Source organism: Littorina saxatilis, linkage group LG13 (assembly GCF_037325665.1).
Source record: "Littorina saxatilis isolate snail1 linkage group LG13, US_GU_Lsax_2.0, whole genome shotgun sequence".
Classification (NCBI taxonomy): domain Eukaryota; kingdom Metazoa; phylum Mollusca; class Gastropoda; order Littorinimorpha; family Littorinidae; genus Littorina; species Littorina saxatilis.
This window is the reverse complement of record NC_090257.1, coordinates 36,937,965-36,965,551: the sequence shown is the minus strand read 5'-3', so window position 1 is coordinate 36,965,551 and position 27,587 is coordinate 36,937,965. Positions and strand designations below refer to the sequence as shown.

General features: G+C 42.3%; 1 protein-coding gene across 1 annotated transcript in view; it reads right to left on the bottom strand.

Moving 5' to 3' along the window:
- LOC138945879 (uncharacterized) overlaps positions 1 to 27,587 on the bottom strand; it is a 131,317-nt gene that overhangs the window by 99,082 nt on the left and 4,648 nt on the right. Inside the window, exon 2 of the mRNA XM_070317400.1 lies at positions 12,766 to 12,837. Within this exon, the coding sequence (XP_070173501.1) occupies positions 12,766 to 12,837 (72 nt within the window). The remainder of the gene's footprint in view (positions 1 to 12,765; positions 12,838 to 27,587) is intronic.

The window sequence follows — 27,587 nt, the reverse complement described above, 5'->3', positions numbered from 1 at the left end:
ATATGGTCAGGAATGGCATTATGGCCACTGAATCATTTTCGTGCTGTTCCCATTCCACGAATCTGGGAGGGACCTAAGCTTGGCGGGTCCATTGTTCGGACCCGGCGAAGCCGGCGTACGGCTCTAAGTACTTCTTCCCGGCGAAGCCGGCTACCCGGCGAAGCGGGTATTCATTCTAGTATTTATATGTTTTTGTAATCAGAAAATGATGAAAAATAAGATGAACGTAAATTTGGATCGTTTTATACAAACATAATTTTGATTACAATTTTCAGATTTTTAATGACCAAAGTCATTAATTAAATTTTAAGCCTCCAAGCTGAAATGCAATACCAAAGTCCGGCCTTCGTCGAAAATTGCTTTGCCAAAATTTCAATCAATTTGATTGAAAAAGTAGGGTGTGACAGTGCCGCCTCAACTTTTACAAAATGCCGGATATGACGTCATCAAAGACATTTATCGCAAAAATGAAAAAAACATCTGGGGATATCATACCCAGGAACTCTCATGAAAAATTTCATACAGATCGGTCCAGTAGTTTACTCTGAATCGCTCTACACACACACACAAACACACACACACACACACACACACACACACACACACACACACACACACACACACACACACACACACACACACACACACACACACACACACACACACACACACACACATGTATACACCACGACCCTCGTCTCGATTCCCCCCTCTATGTTAAAACATTTAGTCAAAACTTGACTAAATGTAAACAAGTCGCGTAAGACGAAATTACTACATTTAGTCAATCTGTGGAACTCACAGAATGAAACTAAACGTACTGCATTTTTTCACAATGACCGTAGTCCGCCGCTCGTGCAAAACGCAGTGAAACTGACGAGGCTGTTTAGCGCGGTAGTGGTTTCGCTGTGCTGCATAGCTCGCTTTTCTGTACCTCTCTTTGTTATAACTTTCTGAGCGTGTTTTTAATTCAAACATATCATATCTATATGTTTTTGGAATCAGGAACCGACAAGGAATAAGATGAAATTGTTATTAAATCGATTTGGGAAATGTTATTTTGATCATAATTTTTATATTTTTAATTTTCAGAGCTTGTTTTTAATCCGAATATAACATATTTATATGTTTTTGGAATCAGAAAATGATCAAAAATAAGATGGACGTAATTTTGGATCGTTTAATAAAAAAAATGTAATTACAATTTTCAGATTTTAATGACCAAAGTCATTAATTAATTTGTTAGCCACCAAGCTGAAATGCAATACCAAAGTTCGGCCTTCGTCGAAGATTGCTTTACAAAATGTTCAATCAATTTGATTGAAACATGAGGGTGTGACAGTGCCGCCTCAACTTTTACTAAAAGCCGGATATGACGTCATCAAAGACATTTATCGCAAAAATGAAAAAAACCGTCTGGGGATATAATACCCAGGAACTCTCATGTACAATTTCATAAAGATCGGTCCAGTAGTTTACTCTGAATCGCTCTACACACACACACACACACACACACTGACACAGACCTTACACATACACACACATTCATATATATATATACACACACACACACACACAAACACACACATACATACATACACACACACACACACACACACACACACATACATACATACATACACAGGCACACACACACACACACACACACACACACACCGTCACTTTGGACCTCAACCTTCCGGCATCTTAATTATTATTCCCCTCTTCCACAGAAGAAGAAAACGAGCTTTTCCCCGAGTGATTGCAGTTCGCCCTGAATGTTTCCCACAGCCTGGTTCTTTGTGCAGAGCGAGCTAGAGGTCAGTGTTTTCCTGGCCCATGTGAAGTGCATGCAAATCGCCGGACAAGAAAAATCTGCCTTGATGAGGGCAGGGAATGGTGGCCAGCTATCCCATATCGTGTGAACGCTGCCAGCTTCATCCCTTGTTTGGTCTCAAAGCTTCAAGGGTTTCGCTGGAATGAAAGATCATATCCGGTCGGAGGAGCCGGCTCGATTCTTGGAGTTGCGGTTCTTTGTTTCTTCCATGTTATCCTTGGGTTGTGGCAATGTGAGTTGAGTTGAGTTGGTACTTTGTGGCGGAATGACGGTTCTTTGTGTGCGGGTGTGATCTGGGGGATGGGGGGGGGGGGGGGTGACGGTGCTGTGTGTGTGTGTGTGTGTGTGTGTGTGTGTGTGTGTGTGCGTGTGCGTGTGTCTCTATATCCACGGCATATTTATATAATATATATATATATATATATATCAACCGACAATTTTGACAAGATGTTTTTCGTTTTTTTGGTGAACAAAATGTTTTGAACCAAACCTTAAAGCTTTCTGTGTCTTTCTCCGGCTTCCATTTGTAATTCTACACTTGATTTATTAGCAGCCCACGTTTGCTTTGCTCGATTGCTACACGGAAAACAAGCACGTGCAAAACGGTTATTGGAAGTCTAGGCTTGGCAGTGATTGGTTGCCGTAATAAATATTCTCTTCGTTTGGGGACTTTGACTTTATCTCTAGCTCTGCCTGGAACGCACCCGGATGTGAGTGAATGTAGTATCATGACGGGTACGGAATGAGAGTAGTAGACTGCACCGTGCCGTCGTGGTGGGTTAAACTTGGCAATGGAAAAAGTGTCTATCATTCTGCTTTGATGCTAAATTCTCAAGAAAAGAAAGATGACCACCATCAGATTAAAGACAGTAAGTGTGTGTGTGTGTGTGTGTGTGTGTGTGTGTGTGCGTGTGTGTGTGCGTGTGTGTGTGTTAGTGTGTGTGTGTGTGTGAGAGAGAGAGAGAGAGAGAGAGAGAGAGAGAGAGAGAGAGAGAGAGAGAGAGAGAAACAGACAGACAGACAGACAGACAGACAGACAAACACACAGGCAGACAAACCGACAGACCAAACCCAAAAATCTTCCAAGTATGCACGAGTTCTATCAATGCACCTCTCCATTCGGTTAATTTCAGTGGGAAGACAAGTTGTCTGAGATCGGAATAAAAGGACACTCATGGGGGGTAATGCAAGGTCCGGGTCACCGTAGGAATAAAACAGCCCGGACACACATAAACTTCCAGATATCCAAGGGAAGTCCCAGTTTTTGCATGACATAAACATTCCCCATGACATTCTTTGACGTAAATGTGTCTAGAAATCTCGTCGTGGCACGGACATTGGGTATTCTTTTCACAGTGGCAGTCTGAATGTTACTACGTTCTGTCAAATCCTCAAAATCAGACGTTGTCTTCTATTGAGAACGACGATAAATAGGGCAAAATATAACGACAATACCGGTTAAAAAATAAAAATAAATAGAACGCTTACAACACTTTGTTTCGCAGACAATACCTGCTACTTCAACTCTCTTCTAAATTTACTCCTATCATATAATACAATAAAGTAACCCATCAAACAAGAACTAATGCACTTTACCGACAGATCCATAGACATTTAATGTACCACCAGATCACAACATTTAACTAAATTTTCCCAGTATATTAAACACAGATTTCCCAAATCTGACTGTTTTCGAACTTAACGGATCCTGGTTTGGTTAATCTGGTTCTGCGGATTACTTGTTTTAGTGTATCCCTTCTCAAAATGACAACCATTTGCACCGACTACCCTATCTTACTTCTTCAGCTTCTTCTTCAGCGTTCCAGAATTTTCTGGTTACGTGTGAGCTTGTTTGCCCATTTGGGTTCCCCACACTATACTCTTAGAGCATAGTCAGCTTCACTCCGCTTTCGTTGAGTAGGCATGCTGGGTATTTTCGTGTTTCCATAACCCACCGAACTCCGACATGGATTACAGGATTTTTTCCGTGCGCACTTGGTCTTGTGCTTGCGTGTACACACGAATGTACACGTGTACACAAGCAGGTCTGCACATAAGTTGACCTGGGAGATCGGAAAAATCTCCACTCTTAACCCACCAGGCGGCAGCGACCGGGATTCGAACTCACGACCTCCCGATTAGGAGGCCGACGTCTTACCACCACGCCATTGCGCCAATCAACTAACAAACTGAAGTCTATATGTGACCCTCCACCACGAAATGAGTCGCATGTCACCTCGCGCGGTTCTGCGGTAGGCTTAATACAAGTCCGGGGAGTGTCTGGTAACAGTGTGAGGGTCACCTTAGTCACAGGCTTATAACTCAAACAGTTTTCGCTCTTTTCTAAAACGGTTTTCACCACTGGATAGAGCATAAAAAACTCTTTAAGAAAATGTAAAAATATGAAAATGATGCAAAGGTGACATGCGACTCATTCCGTGGTGGAGGGTCACATATATCATACAAGAAGAAGGGAGTCGTACTCGATACTCTCACACTGGGACTCCCTCGGGTCCAGCAAAGAGAGTCCGTACGTTGCAGATGTCATTTTATCGCAGGAAGATTGGGATGTAAAGGCACGCTCCTTCCCGTGACAACTGTTCGGTTTAACGTCTCACTGCCCAGACTTTTACATGATAGCATCACCCCTCTGCTGGGGCAATTACATGAGAAAGCATCACCCCTCTACATGGGCAATTACATGAGATAGCATCACCCCTCTACTTGGGCAATTACATGAGATAGCATCACCCCTCTACATGGGCAATTACATGAGATAGCATCACCCCTCTACTTGGGCAATTACATGAGATAGCATCACCCCTCTACATGGGCAATTACATGATATAGCATCACCCCTCTACATGGGCAATTACATGAGATAGCATCACCCCTCTACATGGGCAATTACATGAGATAGCATCACCCCTCTACTTGGGCAATTACATGAGATAGCATCACCCCTCTACATGGGCAATTACATGAGATAGCATCACCCCTCTACTTGGGCAATTACATGAGATAGCATCACCCCTCTACTTGGGCAATTACATGAGATAGCATCACCCCTCTACTTGGGCAATTACATGAGATAGCATCACCCCTCTACTTGGGCAATTACATGAGATAGCATCACCCCTCTACTTGGGCAATTACATGAGATAGCATCACCCCTCTACTTGGGCAATTACATGAGATAGCATCACCCCTCTACTTGGGCAATTACATGAGATAGCATCACCCCTCTACTTGGGCAATTACATGAGATAGCATCACCCCTCTACTTGGGCAATTACATGAGATAGCATCACCCCTCTACATGGGCAATTACATGAGATAGCATCTCCCCTCTACATGGGCAATTACATGAGATAGCATCACCCCTCTACATGGGCAATTACATGAGATAGCATCACCCCTCTACATGGGCAATTACATCAGATAGCATCACCCCTCTACATGGGCAATTACATGAGATAGCATCACCCCTCTACATGGGCAATTACATGAGATAGCATCACCCCTCTACATGGGCAATTACATGAGATAGCATCACCCCTCTACATGGGCAATTACATGAGATAGCATCACCCCTCTACATGGGCAATTACATGAGATAGCATCACCCCTCTACATGGGCAATTACATGAGATAGCATCACCCCTCTACATGGGCAATTACATGAGATAGCATCACCCCTCTACATGGGCAATTACATGAGATAGCATCACCCCTCTACTTGGGCAATTACATGAGATAGCATCACCCCTCTACATGGGCAATTACATGAGATAGCATCACCCCTCTACATGGGCAATTACATGATAGCATCACCCCTCTACATGGGCAATTACATGAGATAGCATCACCCCTCTACTTGGGCAATTACATGAGATAGCATCACCCCTCTACATGGGCAATTACATGAGATAGCATCACCCCTCTACTTGGGCAATTACATGAGATAGCATCACCCCTCTACTTGGGCAGAAGGGGTATAAGTACATGGGAGGGACTGAAAACTGTCATGAATCTTGAACCTCAACCGAACCGAAAAAAAGAGAGAAAAAAAAGGCCATAATTGAATCCGGATTTCCGGCATATACCGGAAGAATCTCACCCATGTAAGCTAGTATACAGGGAAACCACCCACAGGAAGTGCACCTACAGGGATTGCACCCACTATTGGTCGACTTAGAGCCCTTCTGCTCTTCTTAGTCACAAACATTCAAAATTGAACTGCCTTGGCACATTGGTAATGTTTTGGTGAGTATGTTGATTTTTAATGTGTGTCCGAGTGGGGTGTCTTATCTCACGTAAAATCGTGAGATGGTGTGTGGAACTGTTTTTAGGAGAAGGAGTGCATCTTTAATTTGACTACGGGACAAAGCAATGTGTCTTTTATTTGGAAATAGTATGTCATTGAGAACATGGAAGGTCTTACAGTGCATAATTTGTTTATTTATTGAATTTAAAGATGACACGGACAGCACTTTAGGTCAGTGTTATTGGAAGTATGATAGGTGTGCTTGTTATTACGTACGTGAACCTATGTTTTATGTGTGTTGTCCTTTTGTCCAATTGTTGTTATAATCGTTTACAGGCAGGCAGGGTGTGCCGAAGAAAATTGTCCATTTTTATGTAACATTTTAATGGACAATAAAGTGTTGTTATTGTTATTGTTATTATTGTTATAAACAGTTCTTTAAAGAAAACACTTTACATCGTAAGCGCCCATTACCATAGGTTATCATGGACATAATTTAAGCTGCCCACCATTTGATGAACATAACTGTCCACGAAACTTCAGTGCAAAGTTTTAATCTGAGTAAACAAATGCAAAGCACAAGAGAAGACCAGAATAAAAGAACCATTACATCCGATTTGTTTGTCGAAACAAATCCTGTCGGTTCAAAATAAAGAAAGTTCCACAATTAAGGAATAGCTACACAATACAGCAAGAAAAAAAACTAAAAGTCTTCCGTCTTCCCTCTTAAAGTAAACAATCAAATAAACAAATAGATAGATAGAAGTTCTTTTTCCATTTTTCTGTCTGGTTATTTTCGATTGTTTTTTTCCCTTCTGAGTAGCATATTACTTGCGCTGTACACAAACATATCGAGGCGTTCGTATTTCCACCATTTTTTCGTCGGGTTGTTTTCGATTGTTTTTTTTTTTCCTTCTGAGTAGCATATTACTTACGCTGTACACAAACATATCGAGGCGTTCGTATTTCCACCATTTTTCCGTCGGGTTGTTTTCGTTTGTTTGTTTATCTCTCAGCAGCGCTTTACTTCCATTTCCTACGCTGTATACAATCATATCGAGGCGTTCGTATTTCCACCATTTTTCCGTCTGGTTGTTTTCGTTTGTTTGTTTTTCTCTCAGCAACGCTATGCTTGCATTTCCTACGCGCTATACAAACGTATTGGGGCGTGCGTATTTCTATACGTCAGAGATGCAAAACACGAACATACCAAGCCTGGATGTGCAAATGTGCATCTGTAACTTAAAAAACATTTGTCCATTGAAGCAAACCGGACACTTCGCTTTGCGAGGGAAGCTTTATTAAATCCACAAATCCAATCAAGGGACGGTCAATACTTGAATAGGAACGAAACCTGATGGAACATTTCGCAGGCACTCGGCTTGCGCTGTTTAAATCCAACACCTCTCAACCGCTTGGAAACCAGATCCCCACCAACAGAAATTTCAAAGGGCCGGGGAACGGGACGAACGAAAACTTGTATGCCCAATGAATAATTGAAACATGACAGGAGCAATGAAACTCCCTTGCTGCATTCCCTGCGCAGTGGCAACTTGATCGCCCTGCATTAATGGTGGCGGTTCCGTTTGATGGCTGCACACACACACACACACACACGCATGCACGCACGCCCGCACGCATACACACGCGCGCACACACGCACGCATACACACGCGCGCGCGCACGCACAGACATGCATACACACATTAACGCACAAACAGACACACATACATACACGCACTAACGCATGCACGCACACACATACACGCACTAACGCATGCACACAAACCGTGCACACACACACACACACACACAAACTTACACTTACACACAATCACACACACACTCACACTCACACACACACACACACACACACACACACATACACACACACACACACACACTCTCTCTCTCTCTCTCTCTCTCTCTCTCTCCATTCTCTCTCCCTTTCTCTCCTTTCTCTGCGTGTGCGCGTTCCTGCTTGCGCATGCATACGCGTGTGGTTCTTCGGTATTGACACGCTTGTGGGAGAGATGCGGAACCACTGTGACGTGTCCGTGTGATGCACACCTGAGGTGTGAACGACAAGGATAGAGCAGGACGACATTGGAGCAATATCACCCTGCGTTTTGTGCCAACATTGAAGTTTTACACGTGACGACACAGCAAGCAACAAGCTATTTTGATCTTTTTGTGCAACTGTGTGTGCTACTGAACGGTTGTCCGAAATGTTCGTAATCAAATTCAGGCTCTGTCGTTAAAAAGAACACGATGACATAACGATGTTTGCATACCGAGATTATTTTCATGAATTAACTTTGTAAAAGCAATTTTTATATACGTATTAACAAAAAATACCAAACATTCCAACCCACCACCGCAAGTAGTAAGGTTGTTATTTTGTTTGTAGATTGTGACAGGCGAGGCTACCGCTCCTTTCACAGCAGACTCTGCACCCGAGTTGTTGGCCTTTAAGTCAACACCGGTGTATTGTAGAATTCTGTTTGTGATAGGGTCTGGTGGTTTCCGATTGTCTGTATGTTCATGGAAACCTTCGGGTTTGCATAACAGTTTTTATAGGGCTAAGAAATTAGCCCTAATATTTTCAAACCTGTTTGATTGCACTTCGCTTCCCGAGGTGATCGTAGTGTTTCGGCACTCGGTTACATATGTTACCAAGTGGTCTCTTCCCATGTAAAATCCTGCCCATCTGGGATGGTGAGCCGAGGTGTTTGCTTTTAATAAAAGAGCATGCTCTATTTTTGTCTACCACGATCACCTGCATCTGTCGAATTTTGTTTTCTACCAACACTGCTTTTTTGACATACGTATTGGTGGGTTAGTACTACTCTGAATGAACATTGCAAATTCAATCTGACGTGTGGCACACACACACACACCTGATCTGAGAGACACGCACACACGTGGACATGCACTATCAGCGGATACAAAGCTGAAATCCGCATTCTCAGTACCCCTTTCCTTTGGTTTAAACAATTTTATTCAGCAAAATTGCATACAACAAAGCCGCATACAATCAATTAGTAAATGGAGCACAACAAGCAAAGCTTATAAACGTGCTCTTAAAAGCAATATGATATTGATATTTCCTTTGACATTACCGACAATGTTTAGCACAAGAAACCTTTTCGTTTTGAAGATCTTCTCCGCTTCCTTAAATACCACAATCCTCATCGGAATAATGGTTATTATTTGGTTTACAGTATTTATCTGCCGTGTTGCTGGTCCTAGATTTAAGCCCTCGCTTTCCGCACCAACCAACATAACAACAAATGAAACACCCTGTCAGTGACACCCACAAATGTGTGTGTGTGTGTGTGTGTGTGTGTGTGTGTGTGTGTGTGTGTGTGTGTGTGTGTGTGTGTGTGTGTGTGTGTGTGTGTGTAATTGTTGTTTATATTTTAATTGCGTTTTAATGTTATTATGAGTTATTTCTAATATGCTGACTGTTAGCAAATGATAACAAGACATGTCGAGAAAAAAGATATCAAGCATGAGCCTTTTAGGCGAATGCTGATTATCGTTTGTGAGACATGTCTGTTATCCTTTGCTAACAGTTAGCATATTAGAAGTAACGGTTTTATTACCGTTTAATTCGACCAAAAGAAATTTCGAAGCAACCCCGCGAATTAGACAGAACAGCCGCTATGGGAACTTGAGCGCTTCTACCTGATTATGCCTGTCAGTCAAAGAATTCTCGTGACCTGAGTCAGCCAATCAGAGTAACACACCTGACGTGATGAATATTCACAGGTCAAATGCCTTTGACACACAACAATCTCACAAGATAAACCATGTTGAACATGCGTTTCGGTTGCTTCGCTTTTTCTCGTTGAACAGAGAGCGACAGATTTAGAACCGACTCCAGACGGATGGGAAATGACGTAAAGATACATTAAATTTAGATGTAAAGCGAGTGGCGCAATTTCACTTGATTTTTTCGAACTTGGATCATTTAGATTTCAAGTGAGCGGTCGGCATTACACACTCAGACGATGGGCGGTGCCTTGCTGTTCCGTTACGCACCCACCGACAAAACTCGCTTTTCGGTATTTTTTAGATAAAGAGAGTATTTATTACCTGACAGCATTTTGAAGTGTCATTCTTTAAAATAAATCACGCTGATATTGTTGAATTACATTATTACTTTGTCTTGTTATTTTTAGCGTGATAAACAAAAAGGGTCCCTGCCTGAACGTTTTAACATTTAGAGGGTCACCTAGAATCCGTCCTGATTGGTCAAAAAGACATATGGGGCACTGAATTGGTAATAATATGTGTTATTATGTGTTCAGCCACAATGTAATTTCTCTGTTGAGATAATACAGTATCATTGTATTGTATTGTATTGTATTGTATTGTATTGTATTGTAAATCCCACCTAGCCGAAAACGTTGGGTATAAATGGACCTTAAAAGAGAACCAAAGCACACACCAAGCGCATCCATCTTCTTCCGACTCATCAATAAAACCCGCAACAAGACAAGCTCTGGGGACATCCAGATGAGTCCCGGGAGGGGAAGCTTCCCTGTACCGGTATACCCCTTTGACCTATTACATTGTCGGTATACCGACAAGGCGATTCACTGGGGATATCCCCGAAACGGAATTTATTTCCTGTCAGCGGGGCGTCCAGACAAGGCAGGAACGCAACTTACTTTACCGCGCACGATTAATTTGCTGACAACTTGAGTCTTGTTTTTGGCCAGGATAAGCGCTCGAAATGGAATACCCTTTTTGAACGCGGACAGGAGACCTTTTTGCTCCAGTCGTTGCAATGGTGGACAATTTGCAGACTCTCATAAATAAAAGAGAATCTATTATAGACATCGGTAGTCATTTTCTGAATTTAGAATATAATATCCGCTATAAAGAAGTTTGATCCGACCGGAACCACAATACAAAATAAATCACAGTGCCATAATTGAAGGACTGGGTGGCCGAGTGGTAACGCATTTGCGCTCGGAAGCGAGAGGTTGCGAGTTCGATCCTGGGTCAGGGCGTTAGCAATTTACTCCCCCCTTTCCTAACCTAGGTGGTGGGTTCAAGTGCTAGTCTTTTGGATGAGACGAAAACCGGGGTCCCTTCGTGTACACGACATTGGGGTGTGCACGTTAAAGATCCCACGATTGACAAAAGGGTCTTTCCTGGCAAAATTGTATAGGCATAGATAAAAATGTCCACCAAAATACCCGTGTGACTTGGAATAATAGGCCGTGAAAAGTAGGATATGCGCCGAAATGGCTGCGATCTGCTGGCCGATGTGAATGCGTGATGTATTGTGTAAACAAATTCCATCTCACACGGCATAAATAAATCCCTGCGCCTTGAATATGTGCGCGATATAAATTGCATAAAATAAAAATAAATAAATCCCTGCGCTTAGAACTGTACCCACGGAATACGCGCGATATAAGCCTCATATTGATTGATTGATTGAATAGAAAAGACTAATCAAATTTTTTTTTAGTTCGGACATTGAAATACTCAGATCCGATTCTGTTTATTGTCGTGCCAGTCAAAATTAAGTTCTACGAAAAAAGAAAACATCCCCCAGAATATCTATCAATCATTAATAAAAACATGTTTCACCCCCCTTTCCTCGCCGTCTCTTTTTCGACCCTTTCCTTTCGCACAAACGATTTCAAGGCAGAAAGGAAAACGAAAAGAAAACCCTGCAGCCCTTAAAATATGTACGCTTCGGCAGGCAACGGTTATAACTCACTTCACAACTCAGGGTGCGTTTCGATTTATCGATGCTCAGCAAAAATCTGGCGAAAAACTCAAAACAAAAGATAAAAACAGAAAGCCGTTTACACGGGCGTTAAATGAGGTTGGGAATTGAATATCAGGATTCATTGAACGGGGTTTGCTGTCTCATCAGGAGACGTAAAGAGAAACACGAAACACTTTTAAGAGCAAGTTCTTCTATTTTCTCAAATATCAATTGAGTCTAAGTTTCAGATACACAAAAAAACACCAAAATAAAATAAAATAAGAAACTCGGATAGTTTCTTTTTCTTGAAAGGATCCGATATTTAATGAAAAACAAATCTGTTTTTTTAAAGGCAGTAATTACAAGAGGTGCAGGCAGAACACAAAATAACACACAGACATACAGACAAAGAACATTTTTACACACAGACACAAACAGACATCAACCTACAAAAATAGAGAGTGTAATATACCGACACAGAAGAATCGTCACAACCTTAAGATCCCAAGATACATCTGATCAACCAACCAAGGAAACAATCAACAAACGAACAACAGAACGAATGACCGAGCGAGCGAAAGAAAACAACAACAAAGAACGAATTCACAAACCAAACAACAAACCAATCGAAATAAAAATTTCAAAAAAGAAAGGAGGAGAGAAATCGAGGAAGACGAAAAAAGCATCAAGAAAAAAAGGAAATACGAAGCAACAGACACAGACAGACAAGACAGACAGACAGACAGACAGACAGACAGACAGACAGACAGACAGACAGACAGACAGACAGACAGACAGACACACACACCCACACAAACACTCACACACACACACACACACACACACACACACACACACACACACACACACACACACACACACACACACACACACACACAAAAGCAATCATGCAGATCAACTGACCTGAGTTGTAGTGGATCCTTGGACGTGTGAATCGTTCTCCGTTGATCTTGCATCTTGACGCAATTCCTGACTCTGAAAAACCAAGCAAAAACAAACACGCATTAGCCAGCAAAGAGAGACATTATCTGAACGCTTTGCTCCCACTTCCTTTCTTCTCAGGAGTAACAATGCACATAAAAGTTAAATTCAGTGTAATGGGGTCTTACATTTGAACGCGGGGGATGTAGGAGGAGGGGAGGGGGGCAGAGAGAGAGAGAGAGAGAGAGAGAGAGAGAGAGAGAGAGAGAGAGAGAGAGAGAGAGAGAGAGAGAGAGGGAGAGAGAGGGCGAGAGAGAGCGAGCGAGAGAGAGAGAGAGAGAGAGAGAGAGCGAGTGAGAGCGAGTGAGAGAGGGAGAGAGAGAGAGAGAGAGAGAGATAGAGATAGGAGAGAGAGAGAGAGAGAGAGAGAGAGAGAGAGAGAGAGAGAGAGAGAGAGAGAGAGAGAGAGAGAGAGAGGAAACGGGGAAAAAGCAAAAAGAGCGAGGGTAAGGGAGAAGACCGTGAAATCTCTAAGAACTACCAAATAATGTGAATGTGACAAAGAAATAAGGTAAGGCTGCAGTTCATTATCTTACTCATTCATTCACTGAATGATACAGACACAGATACACACATACCATGTAGCCACAAGCATGGATAGACGCATGGGCATACAGATCGACGGCCACACATGCTTACATACAGAGACAAGGATAGCCCCAGACAGACAGAAAGACAGTCGTGAAGACAAGCCGACATTCACTCACTCATATATATGCGGACTCGCAGAACCAGACAGAGAGACAGACAAATTAACAACCACGCACATTCAGAGACACACACAAACAGACAAACAAGTTCACACAGGCTGGAAGGCAAACTGACAGATGGACAGACAGACAAACAAACAGACAGACAGAGTTACATATACACACAAACCCAGAACAAATACAAACTGCACTACTCCCAACATAAACAAGAACATGAAAAAATTGGGCCAGATTATAAGAATTCTATTCTCAAAGGGCTTTCAGCTCACCTTTAAATAATTTACACGCTAGTGACGGCACTACACGCCTTTTATTGAGTCAACAATGAATGAATGATCAGCTGGTTGATGGGCTGTTTCAATTGCTAAAAATGTAGGCTTATTTTGTTGAAACACACACACACACACACACACACACACACACACACACACACACACACACACACACACACACACACACACACTCATACACACAAACCCACGAGAATCAATACAAACCAAACATCTTAAATACAGACCAATAAACACTTAATCTTTTCCACAAAACTCAATCAATAATTTTGTAGTTTACGAATCAGCGGAGAATTCTACAAACACATCCATAATGTCCTATTTGCTAAGCAATCAATTTATCACAAAACTTTGTTGTCCTGCCGATTTGTGTAAACGTCCCTAGTGTGTGCACTGCAGTTTGCTTAACGCACATGCTCTCAACCCATCAATCATCATCAATAACTCTAATAACGAAACGAAAATGTGTAAATCACAGAAATGCCGGTTGAAATGTTGCTTTGTCGGTGCAAATCACAGGAGCTGGTGCAAATGTAGAAATAATACCCACGAGCACAGCAAGCCTTCTGGGTTAATTAAGGGTCGAAATACGTGTATTAAACAACTTAATTCACTGCAGACAAATGTTGCATTAAGATCGTTACATGCACTGAAGCAGGGACGAACACGATTACAAAAAGTAGCTAGCTGCATGCAAACTGATGCTGCGGGCAACGTCATATCCGTTGAGGAACGTACACCATGTGAACATCACAGAAATGATGTTTTGCCTTGCCCGTATCATTTGTAGAAATAGTAGATACAATGGAATCTAAACGGTCTCGGTTTGACTTAGGACGGATATACATTCTTTCTTTCTTTATTTGGTGTTTAACGTCGTTTTCAACCGTTCAAGGTTATATCGCGACGGGGAAAGGGGGGGGGGGGGGGGGGGGGGGTGGGATAGAGCCACTTGTTAATTGTTTCTTGTTCACAAAAGCACTAATCAAAAAATTGCTCCAGGGGCTTGCAACGTAGTACAATATATGACCTTACTGGGAGAATGCAAGTTTCCAGTACTGCAAAGGACTTAACATTTCTTACATACGGCTTGACTAAAATCTTTACAAACATTGACTATATTCTATACAAGAAACACTTAACAAGGGTAAAAGGAGAACCAGAATCCGTTAGTCGCCTCTTACGACATGCTGGGGAGCATCGGATAAATCCTTCCCCCTAACCCGCGAGGGGTGGATATACATTACGAAACTCAATTCAGTGCAGGCAAGTAAGTGTTGATGTAAAGAGAAAGACTCCCTTTGTAGCAATTTGTCAAATGCACATGGTACGCACGAGCATGTAGAGAATTAAACAAGTCGCGTAAGGCGAAATTACTACATTTAGTCAAGCTGTGGAACTCACAGAATGAAACTGAACGCACTGCATTTTTTCACAATGACCGTAGTCCGCCGCTAGTGCAAAAGGCAGTGAAAGTGACGAGCCTGTTCAGCGCGGTAGCGGTTGCGCTGTGCTGCATAGCACGCTTTACTGTACCTCTCTTCGTTTTAACTTTCTGAGCATGATTTTAATCCAAACATATAATATCTATATGTTTTTGGAATCAGAAACCGACAAGGAATAAGATGAAATTGTTTTTAAAACGAGTTGGGAAATTTATTTTTAATCATAATTTTTATATTTTTAATTTTTAGAGCTTGTTTTTAATCCAAATATAACATATTTATATGTTTTTGGAATCAGAACATGATGAAGAATAAAATAAAAATAATTTTGAATCGTTTTATAAAAAAATAATTTTAATTAGAATTTTCAGATTTTTAATGACCAAAGTCATTAATTAATTTTTAAGCCTCCATGCTGAAATGCAATACCGAAGTCCGGCCTTTGTCGAAGATTGCTTGGCCAAAATTTCAATCAATTTGATTGAAAAATGAAGGTGTGACAGTGCCGCCTCAACTTTTACAAAAAGCCGGATATGACGTCATAAGACATTTATCGAAACAATGAAAAAACAGTCTGGGGATTTCATACCCAGGAACTCTCATGTAAAATTTCATAAAGATCGGTCCAGTAGTTTGGTCTGAATCGCTCTACACACACACACGCACAGACACACACACACACACACACATACACCACGACCCTCGTCTCGATTCCCCCTATATGTTAAAACATTTAGTCAAAACTTGACTAAATGTAAACAAGTCGCGTAAGGCGAAAATACAACATTTAGTCAAGCTGTCGAACTCACAGAATGAAACTGAACGCAATGCAATTTTTCAGCAAGACCGTATACTCGTAGCATCGTCAGTCCACCGCTCGTGGCAAAGGCAGTGAAATTGACAAGAAGAGCGGGGTAGTAGTTGCGCTGAGAAGGATAGCACGCTTTTCTGTACCTCTCTTCGTTTTAACTTTCTGAGCGTGTTTTTGATCCAAACATATCATATCTATATGTTTTTGGAATCAGGAACCGACAAGGAATAAGATGAAAGTGTTTTTAAATTGATTTCGAAAATTTTATTTTGATCATAATTTTTATATTTTTAATTTTCAGAGCTTGTTTTTAATCCAAATATAACATATTTATATGTTTTTGGAATCAGAAAATGATTAAGAATGAGATGAACGTAAATTTGGATCGTTTGATAATTTTTTATTTTTTTTTACAATTTTCAGATTTTTAATGACCAAAGTCATTAATTAATTTTTAAGCCTCCATGCTGAAATGCAATACCGAAGTCCGGCCTTCGTCGAAGATTGCTTGGCCAAAATTTCAATCAATTTGATTAAAAAATGAGGGTGTGACAGTGCCGCCTCAACTTTTACAAAAAGCCGGATATGACGTCATCAAAGGTATTTATCGAAAAAAAGAAAAAATGTCCGGGGATATCATTCCCAGGAACTCTCATGTAAAATTTCATAAAGATCGGTCCAGTAGTTTGGTCTGAATCGCTCTACACACACACACGCACAGACACACACACACACACACACATACACCACGACCCTCGTCTCGATTCCCCCTCTATGTTAAAACATTTATTCAAAACTTGACTAAATGTAAAAAAGAGAACAAAAGAAAATTCAAACAAAACAGCAAGAAACAAACACATAAACAAACAAGCAAGTAAACAAACTCACAGAACAATCTTACAAACTACAGACAGTCGGGGCACATCAACCCAGCACAAGCTAGCTGGGCATAGCACCCCAAATAAAGGTTGACAATGTGTCAGACAAAAACAAATATAAACCACCGTCTAATCCCGCACGTCTTTTAAACACACATTAACACACGAGAAACCGAGGATTATAGGCAACTGGTCGGTCACCGGCACAAGGGAATACTATGAGGAAATTATACACAAAGTTCAAGCCACAAAACTCTTGTCTGCAGGCAATTCGTAGGCCACCCTCACAAGGGACTAATACCGGACACAAACACACACAGATATAGAGACACAAAACACTAGTCTACCGCCAAAGTTACTGTCAAACTACAAGAGACGTTCATACGAAGTGATGTGGCATCGGGGAAATAAATTTGGAGTCTGTTGGAACTGGAGAAAGAGATAAACAGACGCAGCGATATACTGAGACAGTGTGTGCGTGTGTTTGTGTGCGTGTGTTTGTGTGTGTCCAGCACTCTGTAGCTCCAGAAATGTATACATAATCTGTGTTTGATTCTCTGTCTGTCTATATCTATCTGTCCGTCCATCCGTCAGTCTGTCTGTCTGTCTGAAACACACACGCACACACACACACACACACCACACACACACAAACACACACACACACTCACACACGCACGCACGCACGCACGTACCCACCACCCCACCCCCTTCCGTCTTATTTCCACCAGCCCTTCCCTGTCAGCATTGTTTCAGAACAGAAGTGCAAGAGCCACACAACTCCTGGACCGGGACAAAATTGGCCAGACAGGAAAACAATCCTCGCAGGCTTGCAAGAAACCCGAGCAAACACGAAACCCATGAATTTTCTCAGGAGACCAGGGCACAACTTGGCGACCGGCCCCCGTAAGAAAAACAAGCTCTTGGAAGACCTAGGTGAAAACGGTCATCAATAAAGAATGCGCAAGGTTTGGTGACCGAACTGCAGGCGATTCTTAATCGGCCATAGAAAACAAGCCAGGGTAAAGGTCGAGTAAGAAATCCACTGCGCGTTCCCTATTTTTTAATGAAAAGGATATTGTCTTCCACCGGAGGGTCATCAGCAAACTCGAACGATTCTCTGAATAAACGATGTGTTCAAATATGTTGCAAAGAACAGTAAAACATGCATTGTTTTTCTTCAATGTTTTTTTCTTCAGGCAATTTTACAATTTGTCATGCAATGTATAGAAGTCACATAATAATAGAGTGGGTATGACGGATAGACATGCATTTAATCATATCAATGGAGTACAACCATTCTTTTCTCGAAACGTACATTGCTGCTTTAATTTAATACAATAAACGATGGTTTCTTTTTTCTGCACCTCTTTGACTGTGTTTCCTAGCACCACGTTTGAAGCGCTGCACTAAGTCAATATGAACAGTCAATCTGCAGCAACTGGTAAAGGCCAGTTCACAGGAACGCGTATCATATTATTTTCATCCATCATACCAGATCTGGTCCATCTTTATTTTTGGCAGGATTTTTCTTGACCTTCAATCATCTTATCAACTCTCCTCTGCTTGCTTTCCTACGTAGCTCATATAAGACAAAACACCGAACGGGCATAAAAGAACGAAAGACTAAGTCCAGGAATCAGAAAGAGGATTTCATTTTTTTCCTTTGAAAGACTGATCATATTTCACGAGCAATAATTTAATAGACATGAGAACTGCCTCAGGTGTGCTTCCAGCGCAAAAGATTTAAAGGTACCCTCCTTCTCGTTAAAAACCTCACGCAAACCATCACAGATTGGTTTAATTAATACGCACTACAGGCATCTTTCTACCAGGTCAAACCAAACTCAACAGTCTGTGCTGCGTGGTCATATTTTTTTCCCGAATTAATTTTGTGACTGTCAATCTGCAAAAGGATTTGTGAAAAACGTCCCCACTCTACGAAGGAGGCAGCCTACAAACTGTCGCAAGGAAGGGTCCTCTATTCCGCATGTAGAAATGTGGACAATTCTGTGATGGTTGATGCAACGAAGGATGCCGTTTTCCCCATGTATCAATCTAAACAGATGTGTGATGGTTTACGCAGAGAAGGATGCTCTTTTCCCCATGTAAAAATCTGGAGAGAACTTTGACAGTTTACGTAACGAAGGATCCTCTTTGGCCCATGTAAATATCTGCACAGATATGTGATGGCTTACGGAACGAAGGATGCTCTTTTCCCCATGTTCAAATCTGGACAGAAAAGTGATAGTTTACGCAACGAAGGATGCTCTTTTCTCTGAATAAAATCTGGACAAAACTGTGATAGTTTACGCAACGAAGGATGCTCTTTTCTCCGAATAAAATCTGGATAAAACTGTCACAGTTTACGCAACGTAGGATGCTCTTTTCTCTGAATAAAATCTGGACAGAACTGTGACAGTTTACGCAACGAAGGATGCTCTTTTCTCCGAATAAAATCTGGACAGAACTGTGATAGTTTACGCAACGAAGGATGCTCTTTTCTCCGAATAAAATCTGGACAGAACTGTGATAGTTTACGCAACGAAGGATGCTCTTTTCTCCGAATAAAATCTGGACAGAACTGTGACAGTTTACGCAACGAGGGATGCTCTTTTGCCCATGTACAGATATGTGATGGCTTACGCAGAACTGTGATAGTTTACGCAACGAAGGATGCTCTTTTCTCCGAATAAAATCTGGACAGAACTGTGATAGTTTACGCAATGAAAGATGCTCTTTTCTCCGAATAAAATCTGGACAGAACTGTGATAGTTTACGCAACGAAGGATGTTCTTTTGGTGTACATGACTGTTTTTACGGGGAGTAATGTATCTTTAATAACCAAACATCAGGCGAAATTTCAAATCACATCCCCCACCATCCTCCATCACCACCACCCCTGTATCATAACCAGTATTCAAACTCAAAGGATTCATATTGCAAAGTGCAGTGTCACACTTTTTGCCTTCGAGTTGCATGAGACACATTATTCCATAAATGCTTCTATGATTCCTATCCTGGAGCAAACGCCTACTGAAAACCCACACATGAACACTGAACTAGATTAAGAAGGGAACAGTATATGTGCTTCAGTGACCTCTGTAGAACAGATTTAGACGCCCTTACGAATAAAAAAAAATATTAAAAAAAATAAAATATAATAAAAATTTGTAAAAAAAAGAGCGAAGGGCGTCAAATCAAATGAGTGTTAAAAAAAAAGAAAAAGAAAAAAAAAAGAAATCCGACAGAAAAAGACACAAACGAGATGCCATTATTGAAATATCAGCAGACGTATTACATTGTCATTTTCAGCAATCAAAATCTTCAGGTGAATGAGAGGAAAGTCATTATTTTCTTTCACGTTACCCGGAAGAAAAAAAATTCAACAGAATGAAAAGGTGAAGGTGAGGTCCGTTTATTATCAACCACTTCTCCCCAAAAACAGACAGCAAAACGAGAGAGCAAAACAAGACTTAAAAGTCTGCGTTAATAAGTCGGAAAGTGAGGGGTGGGGAGGGGGGGTAAGGAAGGTGTGGATACCGATAAGAAAGTAATGTAAACTTTGGAGTCCATTCTTAGTGCAGACTTACAAAATCTTAGTCATCTGAGTCAGTCAGCATGCACTTCTAGCAACGCCACTGAAATCTTTATTTCAACAAAATCAACATATTTGTCACAGGTGCATGAGGTGTATGACAACTGTGCTAGGAACATCTCCGTAGCTATCAATATCATTGGCTGATTCTCACTGTTCCTTGATATATTTATCTTTTTCCCCCCTGCACGCTATCTTCCAGAATGATTGTCAAATTGACGGAATTTCGGCTTCTGGGGTATGCTACATTAACCCATGACTTTCTTTAAAATGGTAGATTGCAGAATTGGGGTTAGATCAAACACGATCTCCATCAAACCGTCCCGAAACAAGACGTCATCAAATTCTGTGTGTGACAGTGCGTGACCGAAGCATTTGGCAACATATTCCAAAGCCTTCTTGTTACAGAGCATGACCGATACATAATAGTGGCATCCAAGTCTCAATTAGAGCCGTACGTGACTCAACCACGCAACTAAACAAATAAAAACATCCCACAAATTCCTCTTCTGCGACAGTGTGACCGAAGCACAAGTCCAAACACTACGAATCCCATTCGGAACAATGCGTGACCCTCGCACTCCACCAAAAGTGGCTTCGATAATGATGTATACCCAACAACCAAACTCTCACGGTCACTGGACGTTGAGGAGCAGCAAACAGTACTCCAAAAGGTCACCCATGTTTGGACAATTGTGACTAGCGCTGATAGGTTTTTCGTGTAATTAACGCCCGGAGTGGTCAAGGGGTCCAGTGCCGCTCTGTTTGCACGATCGAGCGGTTTGGCGATGGACAGGCCTTTGCACTTTTCCGGTCTTCTTCTGGAGGGACAAGCGCCACGCTCTTTGGCGTCTCGACGTTTGAGAGACGTGCACGTGATGTTCGTTCGTGCGTAGGCTTATTTTTTGTGTGTGTTTCATGATGAAAATAATAGGATGCTGGTGGGAAATATTGATCTTTCTTGATTATACTGTGCGTTCTGTGTGTGGGTGTGGTGTGTGTGTGTGGGTGTGTGGGGGGGTGTTTGTGTCAGTGTGAGTGTGTGTGTGTGTGTCTGTGTGAGGGGGGTTGGGGTGAGGGGCGTCTGTGTGTGCGTGTATGTGTGTGTCTGTGTGTGCGTGTATGTGCGTGTGTGTGTGCGTGTGTGCGTGTGTGTGTGTGTGTGTGTGTGTGTGTGTGTGTGTGTGTGTGTGTGTGTGTGTGTGTGTGTGTGTGAAGTTGTTTTTTGTGCCATAATTTGTCGCATAAAATAAACTTTCCCGCTATGCCATTTTTTGGGGTTATCTTTTGGTGTCATTGAAAGCTACTTCGGGGAAGCTGAAACTGGCTAGTGTTTTCCAAACAGTGACAGGAAGAGAGAGACATAGACATTGGGCGAGAAACTAGGACACAGACAGAGACAGACATAAACATACAGAGAGAGAGAGAGAGAGAGAGAGAGAGAGAGAGAGAGAGAGAGAGAGAGAGAGAGAGAGAGAGAGAGAAAGAGAGAGAGAGAGAGAGAGAGAGAGAAAGAGAGAGAGAGAGAGAGAAAGAAAGAGAGAGAGAGAGAGAGAGAGAGAGAGAGAGAGAGAGAGAGAGAGAGAGAGAGAGAGAGAGAGAGGAATTTGTCCTGTACTGTCACGGAGAGAGGATAGCTAAGATCACGGCAGCGACAGACAAGAAGAGACAAGACTACATGGAGGGCATTAGAGCCCCAGACATGACATACTGAACCCACTAAAGCCTTCCCTCTCCGGTGGCACGTTAAGTCATGAATCGAATTATACCATCCGCACTATGCCAGCAGTTCAAAGCGATCCAAGCATGCAGACGACTCCAACGTTTGATTTAGCTTTTCTGTGAGGACGGAATTGAGCGAAGAAGGAACCGTCAGTGTAGATTGTCATCCGATTTATGGACAGGGACGTTCTGGAAAAAGGTCATCGTTTCACTGGGATGACTTCCAACCAGGAGTAAATGGCTACCGTCAAATCCGATTAACTGGGCCACGAACGAGAAAGCAAGGTTTTGCTCTTGGATGTCTTCTAGGGGGGGGGGGCGGTAGGGTTAGGGGGGGGGAGGAGTGAATCGGAAAAGGGTTAGATGATGAGAGGGACCCTTGAGATAAAGTGTCGATGATAAGTACATACTGTCGCTAATTGAAAGTCAAGCAAAATGGCCAAAGACCGGTGTAGACTGTCAACTGTGTGTGAAGCTGTACGGATGGAGGAAAAATGAGACTGAAACACAACGGCAACGCAACCACAACTCCGTAAGCCCCCACCTCCCCCTCTTTTTTTAAAACTTTTCTCCAAGCAACTCCACTACAACATCAGACGTCCGCGAAGGAAAGTCCAGACAACTGACTGTTCATTCACATTTCCCCGTACCCTAAGACCCCTCTCCCCTCCTTCCTTTCGATCACCAACCCCTTTCATTACCATACACGGACATCACCGTCGATTCCAGCCCAATCGTTCTTGACCGCCAGGCCCCAGTGTCCCCCAATCAGGTCTGTCCAGCCATCTAACTCACCCCAGTCTTCGGTTAAGTACCCCCGCCGGACATTCTCTGCACTTGCCGCTGACCATCCGAAAAGGGAGGTCACTCCTTGTTATCACCGTCAGGGGCCGTCACTCTCGCAATCACCTGTACAAATGGTCGAATCATTGTGGAAAGGGGCAGAAGAGTAGACACTGGAATACGAATCGAACTTCCTACCCAGCATCCCTTTTCGCATTTTTGTCGCGTTTGATCTGCATTATTATACAGTGGTACAGTGGTACATGCCCTGGCGACCACCTCTCGATAACGACCATCTGCCCACAACGACCATCCCAAAGGATCCCTGACGAGTTCTTTTCTAAATAGTTCATTCTTTCTTTATTTGGTGTTTAACGTCGTTTTCAACCACGAAGGTTATATCGCGACGGGGAAAGGGGGGGGGGGGGGGATGGGATAGAGCCACTTGTTAATTGTTTCTTGTTCAAAAAAGCACTAATCAAAAAATTGCTCCAGGGGCTTGCAACGTAGTACAATATATGACCTTACTGGGAGAATGCAAGTTTCCAGTACAAAGGACTTAACATTTCCTACATACTGCTTGACTAAAATCTTTACAAAAATTGACTATATTCTATACACGAAACACTTAACAAGGGTAAAAGGAGAAACAGAATCCGTTAGTCGCCTCTTACGACATGCTGGGGAGCATCGGGTAAATTCTTCCCCCTAACCCGCGGGGGGTTAAATAGTTCATCTTTCTATAGTGACCACCTGTGTATAACGACCACTTTTCCTCGCGCCCCCTACTTGGCGTAGAGGCGCGTCCCCCAGGTGGTGGATGGGGGAGCCTTCTCTACTAATTTCTGAGAGAAGGTCGCATCACTCTCGATGCCGTGAACCTAATTAGGATCTTTTTCTTGTTTCTTCTCTATTTCTGCCTCCCCAAAGTCCTTTTACTTTCCTTTTCTCACCCATAAAATTCTTCACTTATTACCCTTGTTAAGTGGTTCTTGTATAGAATATAGTCAATGTTTGTAAAGATTTTAGTCAAGCAGTATGTAAGAAATGTTTAGTCCTTTGTGCTGGAAACTTGCATTCTCCCAGTAAGGTCATATATTGTACTACGTTGCAAGCCCCTGGAGCAATTTTTTTATTAGTGCTTTTGTGAACAAGAAACACTTAACAAGTGGCTCTATCCCATCTCCCCCCTTTCCCCTATCCCATCTCCCCCCTTTCCCTCGTCGCGATATAACCTTCGTGGTTGAAAACGACGTTAAACACCAAATAAAGAAAGAACGACCACTTTTGGTCGATCCCTTCAGTGGTCATTATACACAGGTTCGGCTGTAACCTATGCCTCCCTAAACTGAAGTCTCGCAGAAGAGATACCAATGAGAGGACATCTTCCCAAAAAAGGACACCTTCCGTTGTCCTTCGACTGTCGATTACCGGCTTAATTATAAACTGGTCCCTAAACTTAGGTCTCACAGATGAGAAGGTACTTTCTTAGAAAGGACACCTTCCTTTATCCCGTTGTCTGTCACATTTGATCAAAGAACTTCTTTCAAGAAAGCACACAGATCTGCAATGATGAGATATTTATTCCACAATGATAATGTACCGTTATGCACAGTTGAAAAAGTGGATCATTTCACTTTTTTGATTGGCAAGAAATGCAAACGACCAAACAGCTTTGTCAGCAATAAAACGTTAACGTAATAGAGTTCAGTACTGTAGATCTGAATGGCATTTCAACAATAAAACAGTTATTATTTGTCATTGAATTAAATAGGTCTGTAGGTACTTTAGCACTGTATTTCCCCAAAGAAGGCAATACAGGCTTGAGACGAAGGGTAGGGCGGATGGTGGCGAGAAAGGTATAGGGACGGAAAATGTTTACAGTGCCGTGTGCCGGGCTGTGAGCAGTACCCGCCAATGTTTAGCACAGGCACCGTCGCGGTAGACACGCCTTAGATCTATGTAGGAAAATGCAGCGCGCTATTCTGGCCATCTGGCCAACTGTGGTCCTCATCTCTAAGGCAGACTGATACCAAAAGGTGTAAGTTACACCCGCCTTCAGGCTCAGGCATTTTCAAACGCTCGACTCAAGACTAAATACTTGCAAACGACCAGAAAGCGTTGACAACACTGCGATGTTAAACGTAATAGAGTTAGTGCTGTAGGTCCGAACAGTACCTTCAGAAATATACCTCTAAACATTTGTCACTGAATGAAGTAGAGGTGTGCACGTAATTTAGCACTGTATTTCCCCAAAGAAGGCACTACTTGCAAACGACAAGAAAGCATTGTCAGCACTGAACGTTTAATTTAATTGAGTTGGTGCTGAAGGTCCGGGTGAATTATATCTCGAAACACGTGTCACTGAATGAAGTAGGTCTACACGTACTTTAGTATTTTATTTCCCCAAACATTTGTCACTGAATGTAGTCAGTTTAAATAATGTACTTTGAGCGCAACACATCTCTGAAGATTGGTCTCTGGGTGTCGACAGCGAATTCCCCTTGTATCTGTTAGCCTGCAACGCTAACCAATGGGCACTTGACGCTTTGGCGATGAGTCTATTTGTCTGTCTGCTTTTATCTCCGTATTATTTTTCAGTGTCCCGACTTTCGTTAAAGGCAGAGTAAGCCTCCCGTAAACCATCACAGATACGGTCAGGCTTTTACACACAGTACAAACACCCTTTCATTTAAACACTCACCAATTGAGAACATCCTAGGTGCCCTCCGTAAAGAGCGAACAATTTTCAAAGAATTTATTTTTGCGTGGTTTATCTTACCCCTGAGCCATCGTGAACCCGTGTGATCCAGTTTTCCCTTTTCACAATGCAGTCGTCATAGTTAGTCATTTGAATGCGACTCGACGTGAGCTTATCTACAAAAGCACGTTTTTTATGCACGAAACAACGGCTGTGGTTCACAAGAACTCTAGCGATGGCTTTTGACTGTTGAGAGGAACGGCGATTTGCACTGATAAAACCGTCGTCTGCCACGACCCTTGCGTGACCCTGCTTCCGGGCTTTTCTTTTTTTAAACTTTCACAACTTCGAATTGTTCTGATCTTGTCTTGATGAAAAACGAATTCTTTTATGATTAAAGAATGTTTGTGTAACAAGCTGTCAATTTATTATTTAGATTTTAAAAGTTAGGTCTAGCACCAAAACGAGGCGCCATTGTTGTAGAGGACCAAGTCCACGAAAATAAATTCTTGGAAAATGTCTCACGCTCGACAGAAAGCAGCCAGGATGTTCCCGTTCGGTGAGCGTTCAAATGGAAGTATGCTTGTACTGTATTTAGACGCTCGGGGAGCTCTGTGATGGTTTACGGGAGGCTTACTGTGCCTTTAAAATCTGGTGTTTTTTTTCTTCTCTTTTCGGACGTGTAAGATATATCGTGAATTGTCTGTGTTTGTGAGTGAATGTGGTTGATCTGTACCTTTGATGGTCAAACGTGATGGTGGTGGTGTGTGTGTGTGTGTGTGTGTGTGTGTGTGTGTGTGTGTGTGTGTGTGTGTTGTGTATGACTGTGTGAGTGAGTGCGTGCGCGTGTGCCAGTGTGTGTTTGTATGTGTGTTTGTGTGTGTGTTTGTGTGTGTGTGTGGATGGCTCGGAATGAGTTAGTGAGTGTGTGTGTGTGTATGTGTGTGTGTGAGTGTATGTGTGTGTGTGAGTGTGTGAGTGTGTGTGTATGTGTGAGTGTGTGTGTGAGTGTGTGTGTATGTGTGTGTGTTAAAGATAGAGAGATAGGCAAGAGAGAGAGAGAGAGAGAGAGAGAGAGAGAGAGAGAGAGAGAGAGAGAGAGAGAGAGAGAGAGAGAGAGAGAGAGAGAGACTTAGACTTAGACTTAGAACATTTTATTCACATAAAGGGTAGACATTTTAGGCCATAGGCTTAATCTTACAATGTGCCCTTTACATTCACACAAACACATATTCACGCGTGCGCCCGACTAGAATCATAGAAACATCAAACATACAGTAATAATAAATGAGAAAAGTAGTAGAAAATACATGAATGGAACATCAATAAAGCAATTACAGAATGGAACATTAATTACGCAATCACATTTGCGCACTCACACGCAGACGCACAAGGAGGAACACATATAATACTAATAATAATATACACACAACTAAGTGCCATTCAACAAGCACACAGTGAGCCTACCAAGACAGGTAGATTTAGCATTATGTAGGCATGCAGCAGTCAATATTTCAGAGTAATAAAATAATTATAATTAACAAAGCTAGCGAGTGTGTGTGTGTGTGTGTGTGTGTGTGTGTGTGTGTGTGTGTATGTGAGAGAGAGAGAGAGAGAGAGAGAGAGAGAGAGAGAGAGAGAGAGAGAGAGAGAGAGAGAGAGAGAGAGAGAGAGAGAGAGAGAGAGAGAGAGAGAGGGAGAGAGCCCGTACACGTGAATGCGTAATGCGTATTTGTTTTCGCGGCGTATACACACGCACATGAAACGACCAAAACGCCTCATTACGCTATCTTCACCCGCCAAGAT